The sequence below is a fragment of the Aspergillus pseudonomiae genome (genome assembly GCF_009193645.1).
Source record: "Aspergillus pseudonomiae strain CBS 119388 unplaced genomic scaffold BDV37scaffold_35, whole genome shotgun sequence".
Classification (NCBI taxonomy): Eukaryota; Fungi; Ascomycota; class Eurotiomycetes; order Eurotiales; family Aspergillaceae; genus Aspergillus; species Aspergillus pseudonomiae.
Genome location: NW_022476027.1, coordinates 49,324 through 63,855, shown reverse-complemented (window position 1 = coordinate 63,855; position 14,532 = coordinate 49,324). Strand labels below are relative to the sequence as shown.

The 14,532-nt window shown below is 48.5% G+C and overlaps 5 protein-coding genes across 5 annotated transcripts; 4 read left to right on the top strand and 1 right to left on the bottom strand.

Annotated features, from left to right (window-relative positions):
- Window positions 1-99: 99 nt before the first annotated feature.
- BDV37DRAFT_123769 (18S rRNA pseudouridine methyltransferase) lies at window positions 100-1,901 on the bottom strand. Its single transcript, XM_032078631.1, has 3 exons — window positions 1,748-1,901; window positions 1,033-1,295; window positions 100-959 (listed from the first exon to the last, which is right to left on the bottom strand). Exons 1-3 carry the CDS (start codon window positions 1,788-1,790, stop codon window positions 483-485), a joined length of 783 nt encoding a protein of 260 aa, XP_031941154.1. The 5' UTR covers window positions 1,791-1,901; the 3' UTR covers window positions 100-482.
- Window positions 1,902-4,131: 2,230 nt separating this feature from the next.
- BDV37DRAFT_271761 (ESCO family N-acetyltransferase) lies at window positions 4,132-6,577 on the top strand (the record flags this gene model as incomplete). The annotated part of the gene is made up of 2 exons (XM_032084763.1): window positions 4,132-4,144; window positions 5,796-6,577. 2 exons carry the CDS (start codon window positions 4,132-4,134, stop codon window positions 6,575-6,577), a joined length of 795 nt encoding a protein of 264 aa, XP_031941153.1.
- Window positions 6,578-6,937: 360 nt separating this feature from the next.
- Window positions 6,938-9,149, top strand: BDV37DRAFT_123450 (uncharacterized protein). The gene is made up of 2 exons (XM_032078628.1): window positions 6,938-7,337; window positions 7,401-9,149. Exons 1-2 carry the CDS (start codon window positions 7,298-7,300, stop codon window positions 8,846-8,848), a joined length of 1,488 nt encoding a protein of 495 aa, XP_031941152.1. The 5' UTR covers window positions 6,938-7,297; the 3' UTR covers window positions 8,849-9,149.
- A 535-nt stretch (window positions 9,150-9,684) lies between these two features.
- Window positions 9,685-11,564, top strand: BDV37DRAFT_248727 (uncharacterized protein). Its single transcript, XM_032082016.1, has 2 exons — window positions 9,685-10,185; window positions 10,261-11,564. The coding sequence occupies exons 1-2, from the start codon at window positions 10,115-10,117 to the stop codon at window positions 11,033-11,035; spliced, it is 846 nt and encodes a 281-aa protein (XP_031941151.1). The 5' UTR covers window positions 9,685-10,114; the 3' UTR covers window positions 11,036-11,564.
- Window positions 11,565-12,142: 578 nt separating this feature from the next.
- Window positions 12,143-14,485, top strand: BDV37DRAFT_283310 (translation initiation factor 2A; the record flags this gene model as incomplete). The annotated part of the gene is made up of 6 exons (XM_032087264.1): window positions 12,143-12,167; window positions 12,267-12,336; window positions 12,410-12,481; window positions 12,536-12,959; window positions 13,019-13,247; window positions 13,311-14,485. 6 exons carry the CDS (start codon window positions 12,143-12,145, stop codon window positions 14,483-14,485), a joined length of 1,995 nt encoding a protein of 664 aa, XP_031941150.1.
- Window positions 14,486-14,532: the final 47 nt, after the last annotated feature.

Below are 14,532 nucleotides of genomic sequence, written 5' to 3'. Positions count from 1 at the left end.
TCGCGCAAAGGAGACTGAAGAGATGCAGATTGTGGAAGAACGCAGAACCTCGCTGGGGTTGGTCGAACTGCAAAGACTAGTGGCAGAAGAACTTTGGAAGAACCCAGACCACACCCTCACCACTTTCTTATCGCAGATATCCCTGATGCCTTCTTGATAAGGGCGAGCTATCCAAACGGAATCTGATAGCTCTTTTAAAAGAGCCCTTAATATAGTGATCGTGTAACCTTCGGTATCGCGCGGCGCTGAAGGCTGCCATGATGCACAAAAAACAGGAAACGCGAAAGATACCAAAAAACAATAGGAGACTGTAGGTAGTGAGCCCAGAACGGTAAATAGGATGTGGCACACACGTCCTTCCAAAGTTGGTGTTTGCTGCACTCCTGGCATCTCAAATTGGGTGGATAGTCGCAAGGAAATTCGTTACCTCGTCAAGCTTTGGCCGTTCCTATCGAAGGAATATTGTATCCGAGACGTGCGAATCATACAATATCCCACACTTCCTCGGCCGCATGGCAGAACTTGCTGCACGCCACGCTAGCGCTCAAACTGTAGTTGCTGATACTGATTGTGTCGTCCTTGAATGAATCGGCAAAGTCATCGTGACCTTTGGCCATGGCCCCGACGAAGATACACACGCTCTCCTTAGGGCCTAGCGACTCAATGTAATCTCTGGTCCGCACCACGGGAGCCTCATAACTGAGGGTCACCTTGCGGCAATTCGGGGGCAGATGATCGGTGATGGGGTTCTTGATCACCTTGAGCAACTTCTCCTGGGAATTGGTGGAGCGGATCGAGAGTCGGTGCAGGAGCTGGACCATGAGACCAGCGAAACGCTTGAACGTACGCGGAATTCGAACACTTGGGTTCACTTCGATCAGAACGCCTTTGGCCGTGTGGATGAAAATTTGGAGTTTGCCGGCCTTGTTGACAGGGGAGTCGAGCAACGTGAGAAGACACTGCACCATGTCCGGTTAGTTTCTCTCATCGAAGACTCATAAAATAGGAGCCACAACTCAAGGAAAGATATACCTGATGAGTGATATCTGGTCGAGCTTCACTGATGTCTCTGTTCATCTTGCGCATCACACCGATATGCTCATCACTGTTCAGCAAGGAGTATTTCTCATCACGACCGGCGCCATTGCGTCCACCGTGGGAGGCACGATAGGTCTCCAGACTAGCATGGGAGAGAACAACAATTAGGCGTTGGGTTTCCTTGTCGTTGGCGGCAATGGGAACATGTTGCTCGGCGACGAGTTGAGGTAATTCCGGGGGCGGGCAAGACTGAGTCCCTGAAGTTTGATTGCGATTAGCATACACTACAGTGCATTCTGATGGCATGTTGAACGGGATATTAAAGGAGGGGTTGATGGTTGCGGGGCTGGCTTGGGAGAACCACAACTGGTTTGATGAAAGCGGGGGGTAATGAAATCGGGGTGACACGGGCGTTGTCTCAAAATTGGACACAGCCGTGGAATGCGGAACCAACGAAGAAGGATAGAGAATATTATAGAGGACGGACGGTCACTCGAAAAAAGTCCAAGTAGACCGATGTCTTCGAATTGGTGCCTCGAGACATGAAATAAGGATGCAGAAGGGATTCGATAACCAAAAAAAGAAAAGAGAGTTTTGGATGGGGAGGGCAACAAAAAAGAGGGAAAAAAAAAGGTAAAAGAACAGGCTCTGAGTTACGACCGGATATGATATATAAGGTAAATAATGGGGACTCAAGTGGTATACGTACTCGCACGCTTTCTCTTCCCTGCTGCCTGAATATCTTGTGACATGATGTCGGATTTGAACGATCGAATTTCGTGGTGACTGAAGGGGAACTAGAAGAGCTTTCACAATGCTCTTTCGCTTTCCCTCGGGGTGAGGATTGACACGAGGAGAGAAAAGAGAAAAAAAAAAAAGACCCGAACAGGGAGAATGAGCCAAGGACTGGAGATAGGACTTTTAAGGAAGTGTGGATGTAATTACAAGGCACAATGCTTCTTGCTTTCTTTCTTCCTACCTACCTGCTCCGTGGCTTTGGACGGTTCTCTGGAGACCACAGAATATTGGATCTGAGAAGGTGATAAGATTGAAAGATGTGACTGTTGGACCGGCGGGTTGATTCGCAGACAGCGGAAAAAGAAAAAGAAAAAAAAATTAGAGCAAACCAAAGCCAAACTGCCAGACTTACTTCGGGCCCGCCTTAGGAATCAACGCTGCTTCGGGACAGCTAAACTGAAGTGGAATAGTCAACCCAGTCAGACTGAATCCCCATTCATCCAGTCTTCTCACCCTGCTCCACTCTCCTCAAACCTCCAATCCTTCTAGACTCTAGAGAACGGATGAGTGATGAAGGAGGTATGCATGTCTCGACTCCCCCAGTTCTCGCTCACCACCCAGTGTCTGTCTGACAGCGCCATTGTTCGCCGAGTATGTTCCATTGATCTGACCTAACCTCCTATGTCTAATCTAAATATTCTATCACATAAGCTTACTATGTTATATGAAGCCATACTCATTTCCCCTCAACACTTGTCAGTTATCAACAATACAGTACATCATAGACCTGATTACCAGGGGTCATTTTCAATGTCATCTCATCTCGTCTTTGAGATTGTAGTGAGAAAAAGCCTAAGGATCAGTAACCGGCACGGCTTCTTGTAGACCCTTGGCCGGCCGTATGCACCAATCTATACTTGGGTTCTCAAGGCATACTTGACACAAGGACCCTAGAGCTCAACTGGGAAGGAAGCACTGCCAAGTTTGAGGATCGACCTGGTGTCTTTCAGATGACTCGATGTACCACCCCGTACATACACGAAGGCAGCAGTTTGGCCATTGAAAGGCGCATGGCAACCACCTCTTCCATGTTAAGGTTACACCTGTGATGTTTGAGCTTGTTTTCTACCACCTAGAACAAAGTACACCCTGCAGAGTTTACCATGAGCACATCTATTCGGCGGCTGGAACTTTGGAAGTGTTCGATGATACGTATGCACTGTACTTCTTCAACGTATCTGGGTTCTGGAGGAACCATTATGCGACGGAGTGTCCATAGCCGTGATCCACTCCGGGACATTTTGAAATTGGAACACAGTCTGACTGAACTAGTGGTAAATAAGGAGTGCCTTAGATCTATCTCTATGCACAGGATCTGTTCATAACCTGGCGTCTATTGACTGATGGCGTTCTAACATCGGAACCCTGCAGCAGCACACTGCTCGAGGAGTGATGAAACGAGGATAAACCAACCTGCCGTTCTACGGACTCTATATGATAACTAAATTAGAATGTGCTTCTGCCGATCTCTCTCGGCCTCCATTCATGTGTGATGGACTTTAGCGGGGTAATGATCAGACGCCTCACAAGTTGCCACCATGGAATCCCACTTGGGCTAAGTTTTACCACTTTCCACTTGGTCAGAAGGTAATACTGATACAACTTGGTCACGATAAGCAACCCAGAGTCATATATTGGTGTGCGGTCAGAGGTACAGGTACAAACTATCTACTCGATCCTGGGGATAGCACTAGGATTGACTGGTCAGTTACTTTCTCAGTGCAGTTCTACTGAGTACCATAATCAGTAAGAAGGTGGAAGAGGGGGAACCTAAACAAGGGGTGGGCCTGAGCAGTCAATTTCTAAAGAGGTTTATTGATGATTCTTATTTGAACCTTTTGCGTGGTACATCTAGGGAATATACAGAGTACGGAGTAGATGAATGTATTACATCCCTTTACGAATCACAAACATGCCATTTGCAGGGAACAGAACAGAAGAGTCGAGGTTATGTCTATTCAGTACCCCTGTCTTGGAATTTGGCCAAAAATAAAATAACTGGAAAGAAAACTAGAAAACTAAAATAAATAAAAAAATAAAAATAAAAATGGAAAGGAAAGAAAACAAAACAAAAAAAAAAAAAAAAAAAAAAAAAAAAAAAAAAAAAAAAAAAAAAAAAAAAAAAAAAAAAAAAAAAAAAAAAAAAAAAAAAAAAAAAAAAAAAAAAAAAAAAAAAAAAAAAAAAAAAAAAAAAAAAAAAAAAAAAAAAAAAAAAAAAACCTTGAATACTTATTAGGCGCAATCACCGTCACAGCTCTTCTGTCCAGTAAGGTCGCCAGATCCATCAGCAAGGGCATGGACGAGGCTGGTTTGATCCTCCAGTAGATCTGTGAATATCCACTCTTTGAACGGTATGTATGGAGGATGCACCGGGGGAGTCGTCTAGTCCACCTACTTGGAATTCCAGTCAACCAACGGCGATTAATCTAAATTAAGTAGTAATACAGAGAGAGAATCACTTCACCATGAAGGACTCTTCGATTTACTTCCATGTCCTTCAATCATAATAATAATAATAATAATAATCATAATAAAAAGAAAAGAAAAATACATACGACCAAAAACAAGCTTGCCACATCATCACAGTACCTAAGTTATCTACTACGCAACATATGAATGACTCCTACTCAGGATCCTAACATACTCCAGGCTGCAACGCATGTACGACTGATATGGTTGGTGGCCGTATCGTCGTTCATTATTTCAGGAGGCGAAGTCAAGTATAAGTTTGGGAAACATAACACGACAGCGAAGAGAGACAGGAGGAGCTGATGCCGTGTCTAGAGTTCCACAATCTCCAAGCATTAGTGGATTCCTTTGATGGATGTATATATTAGATGATGAATTCTTAGCATTCTCCTGGAATCGAGTCTCCTCCAACAACCGGCAGAATCCAGCGAAACCTATCTAGGTAACAGTTACTCCGTACTTCGTGTTGGGTTCTCAGCTTGAAGAGTGGCCTCCCCTGCTTCTTGCGGATCTTCTTACGTCCACCCCCCATCCCTTGATACTTAGTCACCGTTCTTTCTCCTTCTGCGAGGATTCACGCAGACACATATATCGCCGTGATCCCATATCCAGACTGACTATCTGGTCACCCGTTTGAGAACCCTGGGTCAAGAAGTATGTAAGTTGTGAAGGAAACCCTCCCTTTTGTCCATCAGGAGACGGCGGCGTTTTTAGTCCCTCACGATGCGTTTCTGCGCCCGGCGAGCAATATGACTAAATGGGGACTAGTTCCTGGGCACGCGTTTCCGTCACCCGTCGATCAGTTGGCCGCCGAAGCCTTCCGTCAATTTGGAAAATAAATCATCATCATCAGTGAAATCATAATAAACACCTCCCACCTTTTTTGTCAACATCTTTTCTTTTGTTGGATTTTCACCCTTACAACGTTCATCCTACCCTCTATCGCATAAACTCGGAAGGCCATAGATGCTTGGCTCGCTCGAATATATGATTTGAAACAGGGAGATGCCGTGGACTGTAACAAATTCATTCAAGCGGTACGTGATTCGTTGCCTGATTTTCCCACCCCTTGGATTCCGCCACTCCAGCTAACAAGGGAATATCTAGAGGCCTTATGATGAAAACGTACGGTAGACCCGTATGGCGCGTCTACGATGATGACCTAAGTCCAGCGGCGAAGAAAAGACGCGTCCAATCGGGGAATGAATCGGACGAGGCAGAGAACAGCATCCAGTACGCCATTCGCGAGTCGTCCGCCGCTGTCCTGTCCAGTCCGTCGCGTCGCAATTCCATCCTTCTCTCTGAAGGAACGCAGGATGATGACCTCTCTACACCTCCGTCCTCACCGCCGCCGCGCTTGAGTTCACCTCCGGCCAACACGCGAAAACCCACTTTCGCGTTTCTCAAACGCAAACAATCGGCGAACAAGGAAGCCGGCAACAGCTCCCCACTCACTGAGGTCAACTCCAATAGTGTACGCCCATCGGTAGACCCTCCCAAGAAGAAGGCAACGTCGCAGCAACCCGCCTTGAAACAGATGCAACTTGACCTAGGGCACGAAGTGAGAAGAACCTGCGCGACCTGTGGAATGGAATACGTGCCGTCGAACTCGGAGGATGCAGCTCTACATAAGAAGTTTCATGATATGAATACAACAGGAGTGGATCTGGGTAAAGCATTCATGAGGGCAAATGCCTCGCGCTGGGTCTATGAGGCTACACGCTTCGATGAGGGCTATGTGGTCATTGTCGATCGAAAAGCGTCTCCGACCGCGAAGAATCAGGCCAAGAAGGTTCTTGAGGTTATCAATAAGGAGTTGTCTTCCCCCGAGATCCAAGATGATGTCCTATGGAGCCAGACGGAACCCCCGAGGCACTTGCGCAAAAACGGTGTATCGGAGAAAGTGGACCGTTACAAAGTTTTCCTGCATATGAAGGATAGTCGATGTGTCGGTGCCTGTTTGACGGAGCGAATTTGGGAATCACGACCGGTTGAGAAGCCTGCTAGCCAGACCAATCGCCCTGATTCTGCAGTCACGGTTCGCAACGAGACCCATCCGGCGATCGTGGGGATTTCACGCATATGGACATCCGGGTCATCGCGACGGAAAGGGATCGCGATGGATCTTTTGGACTGCGTGGTCAGCAATTTTATATACGGCATGGAAATTCCTAAGGAGCAGATGGCATTTAGCCAGCCTACCGAAAGTGGTAGAGCCTTGGCGCAGTCGTTCTTTGGGGATGAGGAGTGGCATGTATACGAGGAAAGCTGAACGAAGTTTGCATATCATTAACATCTGGAGAAAAACCGTCCTGTGGAAGGACGATACACGTTTCATTTTTTCACCCTTCTCTCTTTTTGCTTTTTTCTTAATAAACGGGCGAGCTGATACCCTCCTTTCTCGGACAATGGAACTCGAGGGAGGAATACTGTGACGACCATTTATCATTTCGTATTGTATAACCCTGGTGTTTGGGAAGGGTAGTCTGCTTTTTTCATGCCGATCTTTTATTTCCCCCTTTTTTTGGGTTAATCTTCTTCTTGTAACATATACCTATTCTTTATCATTTCTCCCTTTTTTTTTTCTACTTCACTATTTGTTTTGTTTTATTTTCCCTGGCGGGGATGCAAGACAGGCTAAACGCACACGCAGAAGTCATTGATGCTTTTCACTTTGAGTCTCTCCTTAAGGCTAGTACTACCTCAAATATGTCCGGGTTACAGTTAAGTTGGCGACTCCTAAGGTACTAAGTACCAAAGGTACCTTAATTAGGCAGTAGTGTAGGTACCTAATTGACCGCACAGCCGGGGCGACACTTCGTGGCGCGAACCATTGGCCGTTTAGTTGCGCTTTCCGGAAGCCGCGCGAGTGGCCAGCGGCCGTCGACTTTCTTTGCCGACTGATGATGTTTGTTATTCTCTTCTTTCTGAACTTTCTCTTCCAGTTTATTTCCCATCGCTCCCATGATTGGTGCCTCCCACTTTCTCTGCGATGTCTGGGTTAAATCCATTCCGCCCTAGAAAGACAGAGAGTGAGTTCGACCCGCCGCTTCCGGCATCTTGGGATAGTCAACGCTCAGTGCTGACCGTTGTAGACCCCTCAATTCATCGTTCTTCACCCGCTACCTCGATCTCCGCAAAATCAGCCTTTTCTACACCCCCATCATCTACTACGGCCTCTCAGCATGCCCTCTTTCAGCCGAATGGCCTTGCCGGAGCCCCGCCCACGTCCCACGTTCCGGACCTCGATGACACGATGTCCTCCGATGATCAATCCGTATCGGATCCCTTTCATCAGGGCATACACATGAGTGAGGATGACATGGAGGATCGAGACGGAAGTATATCGTCTGCAACATTTGACGTCTCCAAGTCTCGCGGCGGTGATTATCTCCAAGAAACCCTCCACAACACTGGTCCACACACAGCTCCATACCTTAGTCAACCAGCTCCGGCGATCCCGACAACGCCATCTATAAGACAGACCGGGAGGGCAAGCAACGAAGAATCCCTCCCCGAGAGTGAAAACTATAAAGACTCTGGCAACATAGCGTCTGGAAGCTCTATCCAATTGCTGGCCCATCATTCAGGTACTCGTGCCGCAAAGAATTCCGCCACGGATGTTTCTCGAAGCACTTCACGAACAGACGCATCGAAACGAGCTATAGTAGGAGACCATATGCCAGCAATTGATGCAGAGGCAAGACCTCTGGTCAGTCGTTCAGGCAATAGGGAGAAGATACCGCCGCCTCCGCCCAAGAGCCACCATGGGAAGTTGATCAACCCTAGCCCTGGCTCGACTCCCTCCTCTCCTCACCCCGCACCTTTCAAACCTACAAACCGCTTTTCATTTCATGGCCTCCCCCCGGAGTCGTCATCGTCACCCAACCCATCACAGCTAAGAGTGGATTATTTCACCGGATCGGCTAGTAGCGAAGCCAAAAAGCCAAGTGAGCCTTTAAAGCGCAGCCAATCTCAATACAAGCGACCACCGACACCGCCGCTGAGTAGGCGGCACAGCCAGATGAGAAGGTCCAAGACCACCGTGTCCAAGCCAAATCCTAGCAGGCTTTCTATGCCGGCCGTCAAGATGGAGGGCACTGAGTCCCCTCCGCCTAGTCCAAGCTCTTGGAGCTTGAACCCTTCGCGAACTCGGGATACCAGACCAGGTTTTTCGTCTGAGGAGAGCCCCCGGAGACCTTCTATACAGCACCAGAGCGCTAGTGCGGTGATATCCACGCCGGGCACAGATACCTCGGCTCCATCATCTCAGTCCAACTCCCGGACGCCTTCCATGAAACGAGCGTCGATAGGCAACCCTTTGCCACCACCTCCGCCTCCACGACGCACACGAGGATCCAGCAGTCAGAGTAATGATAGCACCCGACCGACAAGTCTCCATTCAGAGAAGCGGCCGGAAGTGCACGAAGAATATATTCCTCATCCGTCCAATGCCAATGATATCTTGGCTGATCTATCGCGTCTACAGAAGGAGGTGGATGACCTACGGGTTCATTACGAGACCCGTAAGCCTAGTCATTAATATATATCTGGGCCGGAAGGAAGCTGGAGTCTGATAGGTGATGGAACCATTGGACACGGGGTTTGTGCGTGTGAAGCCTACTGCTGATGTTATTATTTTTATTTCTTCTTCCGCTACTACTACTACTACTTCTTCTTCTACCACCACTACTCTTCCTCCCCCTACCTGATTCTATATAACTCGTTCCATTCCATGAATCGGCTGATGAATGAATTATAATGTCCAAGTGCTATCGAGTATTATATGGGTTCATTTACTAGACAATTGCATTGGAATTTGACACTCATGTTTAAAAAAAAAAAAAGAAAAGAAAAGAAAACCACGGTCGTTAAGTATGTAGTCCCGAAGTACAAGGCCTCTTTTCCAGTTGACACAAAGCACACCTACTACCTAGTACTAGTTGACTGTCAAACCAGAGGATCTTCAGCTAAGTGCTATCCTCAGGCCCACACTACCCCACTGTGATGCATGATTGGTCGATCCGAGGAACTCCATGGCGATGACATCATCGAACTCCTAAAGGGGATTTCCCAAAGTATGACCGTTTGGGTTGTGTCGGTTGCATTACGACGGAAGTTGGTTGAACTTCTATATATACATATGTATACACCCCTATCCACGCAGAGAAAGAGAGAGACAAAATCAAATTCGATCAATAAATTACTAATGTTTCTATATACTCTACACAAAAAATAGTGAGGCAGAGAAAGAGAGAGAGAGAGAGAAAGAATATGGGTTAAATCATGACTAGTGACGCAGCCCATCTAGCCTCACTTTCATTTCATACATAGTTAGTGACCTACCTAGTATGTAGTAGTTAAGAGTAAAACGAACCCGCTCATTGCATTGTACTCTACCCCCAACTTCCCGTCTGCATGACGATTCACTCCTATTGGAACCCAAGTTGCCTCCCACACCTTCAAGTTCTACCCCCCCAATTCATCCGTCATTCCACCGCTTAACGTTCAATCATACATCCTCCAGTGTCCTCTAAACTTTTGATCCCTAAGCCGCGGTGGAGTCTGATGCTCCTGCGAAACTCCTACACTATCGTTTCATATTCACCTTATTTTTACTTCATCACCGGCCATTTCTGCCGTAAAGACTCCTTTCTGTTCTCGGCTGATTGCGTTTCCAACTTGTCGCACTTCCAGTTGTTCGTCTAGAGACATCTTCAACCGCATTAACCCCCCTAAGTCTTGAAACCGCGAGCATCCTTGGGTGATTTCTCCTCCTTTTTACTTACTCCTTCCCGAGCAGAAGAAAATGACGACTCCGACTTTGATCAACCTCCCACCCCCTCCCTCTGATCCAGTGACCCCGTCAGATATGGGACCGTAAGCTTCCTTGCCCTTCCTATCGGACTACTTGGTCTATATGATGCACCGAGAGCGATCTAACATTTACTACAGTGGAACCCCAAATTCTGGCACAACATCGCTCTCAGCTTTGTCAACCACCGCCATCAAAGACGGCCATACAGGCCATCCACTGCCACATGGTCGCCATGCCCACCACGCATCTTCTGCATCAACGAATTCTACCACAACTCTGGAGGCAGAGCGGGCCGACCGCATTTCGCGTCTGGCGGGGCTGGAACGGGTGGTAGCCGCCCGGACTAGTGGAGGGTCACAGTCGAACACCACAGTTCCGATGTCGCATACCCCAGGCTATTTTGATACCAGCTCCACATTGAAGGAGAGAAGCACCGTGGGTAGCGCCAGCGCTACGGGCAGCGTGGGCGCTCGTACAACATGGGCGAGCGGCAGTGATGCGTTTGACGCCGACAAGATGAGCGAGGAGCCGGACGATGGAACTTCTAGCGTTGGTGATCTCAGTGATGAAGGCGACGCTAGCCTCGTCGGGTTTGGAGAGGGTGCTAGCACTATCAGCGGGCCGATTTCACATCCAAATCTGAACCGGACATCATCGGCAGGTCGGCCAAGTTCTTTAGGTAGCCCTAGTATTACCCGCGCCAATTTAATGCCTTCAACATCATCTCAACACTCCGGTGATGGCGGAATGATACCAGTGGCATTGTCGCCAACTGGATCAACCACACCCGAACCAGTGCAGGACGCTCGAATGGTCGATGGGATGACTTATGACCCGGATGTGGTTGATACCACTGTGAGAACTCCTCGGCTTGCCACTCCTCTAGGTCGAGATGATTCTAGTAACCTTTAGGGAGATAGGAGTTCGGGCTTATTGTAGGGAAAATCAATGAAACGATAAATGGGCGTTTCTCAACAGCGTCAGTTTTTTTTTTTTGTCTCTCTTTCCTTCTCTCATCTTGTTTTGACTCATATTTTCGTTTCTCTGTCCTTTTTCTTTTTTTCTCTGGCATTGTATAAGTATGAAAATGAAACGTTCAGTTTTATCATTCTCACCCCCCCTCCGATTTCTCCAGTCATATCCAATAATTTCGGAAGGTGTGTTCCATACTCCAGAAGCTGCAGGTTATTGAATAGGCCTCTTTCTGTGCTATTGAGAGGCTTATGGCGTTTATTAAATAAACTTTGAGATTGGTCGCCACATTAGAGTAGTGAAGATTACCTAGTAGTATGCACAACCGGCGAAGTTGTCTAGCGAATACACTCCGTAGAGAGGGTCAAATTCATTGATCTTGGCCAAAGAATACCAGGTAAAGATATAGAATCTAAATCGCATTTTAGCTCGCTGTTAGCGGGTTTCAATTGGCGCTTTGAGCTTCTCTGCAGAATTGCCGCCGCAGGTTCTTTTTTTTTTTCTTTTCCTTTTTTTTTCTGCCCCGAACAAATTTCCCTCGCTTTCTCTTCCTTCCACCGCTTCCCTCGCCCCAATCCACTCTTCTCTCCTCACTCGTCCTCCTCCACTACCACCACCTCCCACTCACGCTCCCCTACAGTGTTCCTGTCCCATTTGTTGCTGGCATTGACTTGTCAAGCACCGAGGAATTCTGAGCTTAGAGACCCGACCGCTATTCTGACCGGCCAACTTATTCGCTTTCGGATCCTTTGTGTGTGGGCGGCTGTGTGTCTCGCTGCGTCAGACAAACAACATCTCGCCACGCATAGTTGCAGCACCTTTATCTTCGCTTTTGCCTCCATCCAACCGACGACGGAGAACCACTGAGACTTGGGTTTCTCTGGTATCATTGCTCTATAATTGTCTGTTACACAATCCTATTGGAAATCTTTCCATTCAGCTTCTCTTCGTTGGATTAATCACTGCGACATTGCATCTGCGCGCCCGTTCTGCTGCATTTTACAAATTCTTCATTTTTGCATAAAGAACAGAAGCTAGAGAGTCGACATGGCAGCTCCTACACAGCTTGCTTGTGGGTATTCCTTATTTGCATTGCTTCTTGGTCTTTTAGTGCCACTGTGGATAGACGTTTGAAGGGTACGATGAATGACCATCCGCTAACTCCATGCAGTCCGGACAGTTAAAGGGCTTGGCATCCTCGATGCGGACCCTGTCTATGAGCCATTGTCGGGGTTTGAGAGGTAAATATTTGTCTTACCTTGTCTAATCGTCCACGTTGAACTATGCTGATCTGATGTTTTATCGTGCTCGCAGACCTGAGGGGAACCTTCGCTGTAGCGCTTATTCTCCCTGTGGCCGGTATTTTGCATGGGCATCTCCCGAGAAGTATGCTATCTCTTTATCTTGAGGAAAGTATTGTGCCTGCTAACTGGCTGTCAGGGTAACTATTATTGATCCTTCCGTCGGACACATCATCACGAATATCCCTGCCGATAACGTTTTTGAGCTGGGATTCTCACCCCTCGGGACCTACTTGATCACTTGGCAGCGTCCGTCGAAGGATGCGAATGGTGATGCAGTCAAGAACTTGAAGGTTTGGAAGATCGTGGAGACGGCACCAGAGAGCAACGGAGATGAACACGCGATTGTGGGCAGTTACGTCCAGAAGTCGCAGACGGGCTGGAACCTTCAGTATACGTCTGATGAGCGTTACTGTGCTCGGGTTGTCACCAACGAGGTTCAATTTTACCAGAGCGACAACCTGTCCAAGCCGTGGAATAAGCTGCATGTGGAGGGGGTGATCGACTTCGCGCTCTCACCCGGAAAGAGTCAGTCTGTTGCCGTATTTGTGCCTGAACGCAAGGTTAGGGAAACTAAAACTCTGTTGCTCGGATCATTGATTGGCTGACGCTGTTATCACAGGGTCAACCCGCTGCAGTCAAGGTGTTCATGGTGCCTCAGTTCGGGGCTCCTGTCTCGCAGAAGACTTTCTTCAAAGGTGACAAGGTTCAGTTGAAATGGAATGCCTCGGGAACTACTCTGCTTGTGCTTGCCCAGACCGAAGTTGATCGGACAGGCAAGAGTTACTATGGAGAGACCACGCTATACCTACTCGGTGCTACGGGTGGTTTTGATTCTCGTGTTGACTTGGGTACGTGCATCGCAGTGCCTGTCGGATCGCCAGAAAGCAAATGCTAATGTGATCATTCTGTAGACAAGGAAGGTCCGATCCACGATGTTACCTGGTCGCCCAACTCTAGAGAGTTTGGTGTTGTCTACGGCTATATGCCAACCAAGACCACGATCTTTAACTTCCGTGGAGTACCGCAGCACAGTTTCCCTCTCGCCCCCCGGAACACCATCTCGTTCTCTCCCCACGGTCGTTTCGTCCTAGTTGCTGGTTTTGGCAACTTGGCCGGCCAAATGGACATCTATGATCTGGAGAAGAATTACTTTAAGATCGCTACCGTGGAAGCGTCGAATGCCAGTGTTTGCGAATGGTCTCCCGATGGAAAATTTATCCTGACGGCTACCACGAGTCCCCGCCTCAGAGTGGATAACGGTGTTCGTTTGTGGCATGTCAGCGGTGCTCTGGTGTACAACGAAGACATGCACGAGCTCTACGACGTATGTTGGAGACCGCAATCCACCACACAGCACCCTCTTGGTGATCCGTTCCATCCGCTCCCGACGCCCCATCCATCTGCTGTTGCGTACCTGAGCACGAGGAAGGCTCCTGTGAAGCCTGCGGGTGCCTATCGCCCACCGGGCGCTCGTGGTCAGCTTACGCCACTTGCATTCAAGCGAGAAGATCAGGGCGGTGCTGCCTTTGTCCGGGACGGGGCAAACGGTGGAGCCCTGAACGGCTTGGGCAAGCCACGGAGACGTGAAGTTCCTGGTGCTGATCCGGTCGAGGAATATCTTCCTCCGGGAGCCGCTCCTGGAGGAGGAGTTGCTCTACCCCCGGGTGCGGATCAGCCCGAGAAGTTATCCAAGTCCGCCGCCAGGAACAAGAAGAAGCGTGAAGCGAAGAAGCTGAAGGATGGTGAGGATGGGCAGCCTACCCGCGGTCCGGAATCCCATGGAGACAAGGGCCACCACGAGCGTAGCCGCTCCAAGGCCAACAATTCTGAGCGCAAGAACGCCCACCAGGCCAATGGCGCATCGCCCGCTTCGACCAAGCCGAGCAATAACGCTGCAGCAGAAGCTGCAGGTGCACCCACCGCACAAGAGAAGAAGATCCGCGGACTTCTGAAGAAGATTCGTGCGATCGACGAGCTGAAAATGCGCCTTGCGGGTGGAGAGAAGTTGGAGGATACGCAGCTAAAGAAGATCCAGACCGAGGAATCGGTGCGCAAGGAGTTGGAATCGCTGGGTTTCAACGGATAGATGTGCGATTGAAGCCCTAGATCAGTGGATCACACGAACACCTTGAA